A 3,063-nucleotide genomic window follows, 5' to 3' on the forward strand; every position below is an offset into this window, starting at 1 on the left:
TTGGAATCTTTTCCTGGAATGGCAATCAGAGCTGTCATCGTATGAAGGGTAGAAAATTAAGTTCCCAAACTTGCCACCATGTGCTCATGTTGGTGGCAGTGTACAAACATCTCTCCCGTAACCTTGGCATGTCAGTGTCTCACAGCTGTGTTTATATCGAGGTGTGGTCTTGCTGAGTGGTGTTCATTATTGTTTTCGTGTATTTTTGTGTACCTATATGACAACAGCTCTGATGGTCATTTCAGAAAACAAGCTCCACAATTGCTGTGAAGGGGGGACTAGGCCTTGGTATCGATGCATGCCTTCCCAAGGGAGTGCTTTGGAGGTGACTGGAGTGATATTCAGCAGGGAGGTATGCAGCACTTTTTCTAGGATGAGCTCAAGAACTTCATGGACCTTGTACGTCTGGTAAATGCAGCATCAGATTTCAGACCCAAGCATCTGACCCTAGAATATTGTCTTTTCCAGAAGAGAAAAATTATTCATATTATAACAGATGAATCTGAAAAATCTATTTTTTTTTTGAGACAGAGTCTCATGATGTCACCCTTGGTAGAGTGCTGTGACATCACAGTTCACAGCAACCTCAAACTTTTGAGTTTAAGCAATTCTCTTGCCTCAGCCTCCCAAGTAGCTGGGACAATAAGTGCCCGCCTCAATACCTGGCTATTTTTCTTTTTGTTGTTGTTGCAATTGTCATTGTTGTTTAGCAAGGCCAGGCCGGGTTCAAACCTGCCAGCCTCAGTGTATGTGGCTAGCGCTGTAACCACCGTGCGCCACGGGTAGCAAGCCTTTTTTTTTAGAAACAAGGTCTTACCAGATCTGTTGCCAGGCTAGAGTGGAGCAGCAACATCAAGCTCACAGCAACTTCAGACTCATGGTCTTAAGTGATCCTCCTTCCTCAGCCTCCCAAAGTGCTAAGATTATATCTGAGAGCCACCCTACCGAGTAGGTCTTGAAAATTTTATGCTAAGTGAAAGAAACCAGACATTTAAAAAACATGCATTATTTGATGTCATACCTATGAAATATCCAGAACTGTCAAATCTATAAAGACAGAAAACAGCTGAGTAGTAGCCAGAGGGAACTGGAGGACAGGGGCATGGGGTTTGCTTTTCAGTGATGAAGCTGTTCTGGAGCTAGCTAGTGGTGACAGGTGCACACCATGGTGAATGTACTAAATATCACCAATAGTACATTTTATGTTATGTGGATAATATCACAATTTGTTCAAAGGAGTTGGATAGGCTCAGCCCCCATAGCACAGTGCTTACGGTGTCAGCCAGACACGGAGGCTGGAGGGTTCTAACCCAGCTGGGTCAGCTAAACAACAATGACAACTGCAACCAAAAAATAGCTGGGCATTGTGCTAGGTGCTGGTAGTCCCAGCTACTTGGGAGGCTGAAGCAAAAGAATCATTTAAGCCCAAGAGTTTGAGGTTGCTGTGAGCTGTGATGCCACAGCACTCTACCAAGAGCAACATAGTGAGACTCTGTCTCAAAAAAAAAAGAGAAGTTGGTTGTATAAAACTATTATCAAGGACTGGGCTCGGTGGCTCTTGTAATCCTAGCAGTCTGGGAGGCCAAGTGGCTGGATTGCCTGAGCTCACAGGTTCCAGACTAGCCTGAGGAAAAACAGGACTCCATCTCTAAAAATAGCCAGGTGTTGTGCTGGATGCCTGTAGTCCCAGCTACTCCGGAGGCTGAGACAAGAGAATCACTTGATTCTAAGAGTTTAAGGTTACTCTGAGCTATGATGTCATAGTGCTCTACTGAGGGTGACAAAATGAGACCCTGTCTCAAAAAAAAATTAATTAATTAATTAAAAAATAAAACTACTATCAAGTGATTTGGCATGACTGCATTGAAGTATATGTGTGTGGGTAGAGGAGAAGGCAAAATGGCAAAAGTTCAGGCAGAAGGAGAAATTAGAGTCTCCATCCCGGCTCCGCCCCTATGGCTCAAGCGGCTAAGGCGCCAGCCACATACACCTAAAGGTGGTGGGTTCAAATCCAGCCCAGGCCCACCAAACAACAAGGATGGCTGCAAGCAAAGGATAGCTGGGCGTTGCAGCGGGTGCCTTTGGTCCCAGCTACTTGGGAGGCTGAGGCAGGAGACTCACTTAAGCCCAGGAGTTGGAGGTTGCTGTGAGCTATGATGCTACAGCTCTCTACCCAGGTGGACAGCTTGAGGCTCTGTCTCAAAAAAAAAAATAATAATAGTTTTTCAATTTCACAAATTTGCTGTAAAATTCAAATCAGTTAATATATGCAAAATCCTTGGAACAGTACCTGGCACAAAGTCAATACCATATACATGTTTGCTATTATAGTTTTTTGGGTTGAGGGGGTTTGCATTTTTGGCCAGGGCTGGGCTTGAACCCGCCACCCCCTGGTATATGGGGCTAGGGCCCTACTCCTTGAGCCACAGGCACCACCCTATAGTTTTGTTATTATTACTTTGATGGTTTCCAGAAAGTTCCCTTAGACCTTTTCCTTTTTATTATCTGTGGTAAAACAAGCACTGCCTTATCTGGAATGTTTGCCTAAGCATACTATATTTTAACACAGAACAAATCATCGAAACCTGACCTCATAGGAAATGGTATTATCCACCATGTCATCTGTATTGCACAAGTACAATATAAATTTCCTTTCTGGCTGCTTTGATAACAGAGAAAAAATGTTTTCAGACTAGTTTGTACTAGTCAATATATAATTTAGTGGCACTAATTAGGAGAACCCTAAAAATATTTTACTATAATGAAATAATGAACTATGCTAAGCAGTCTGGTTGGAAGATGATCTTTTAGACTTCCAAGCAAAAAGGTACACTTTTTATCATTACAAATGTCACATAAACATTGTGCTCTTCCATCCAAATTCATAATTAAAGAAAATAAAGGCAAGGAAAAAAATGAGACATTTCAGATTCTCTGTCTATCATGCTTTAGAACTTTCTGCATCATGATTCACTAATCAGTCCTCATTATGTAAAATGTATACCAGTTAAATGTGAAAATGAGCCCTTTTGCATTGTAGCCAAGCTTACAGAAAGGATTTTA

The 3,063-nt window shown here is 42.4% G+C and overlaps 1 protein-coding gene across 1 annotated transcript in view; it reads left to right on the plus strand.

Moving 5' to 3' along the window:
* Positions 1–294: 294 nt before the first annotated feature.
* Positions 295–3,063, plus strand: part of LOC100947032 (metallo-beta-lactamase domain-containing protein 1-like) — a 14,679-nt gene continuing 11,910 nt past the window's right edge. Inside the window, exon 1 of the mRNA XM_003788597.1 lies at positions 295–352. Within this exon, the coding sequence (XP_003788645.1) occupies positions 295–352 (58 nt within the window). The remainder of the gene's footprint in view (positions 353–3,063) is intronic.

This window comes from Otolemur garnettii, unplaced genomic scaffold (genome assembly GCF_000181295.1).
Source record: "Otolemur garnettii isolate 467f Iridium unplaced genomic scaffold, OtoGar3 scaffold00028, whole genome shotgun sequence".
NCBI lineage: Eukaryota > Metazoa > Chordata > Mammalia > Primates > Galagidae > Otolemur > Otolemur garnettii.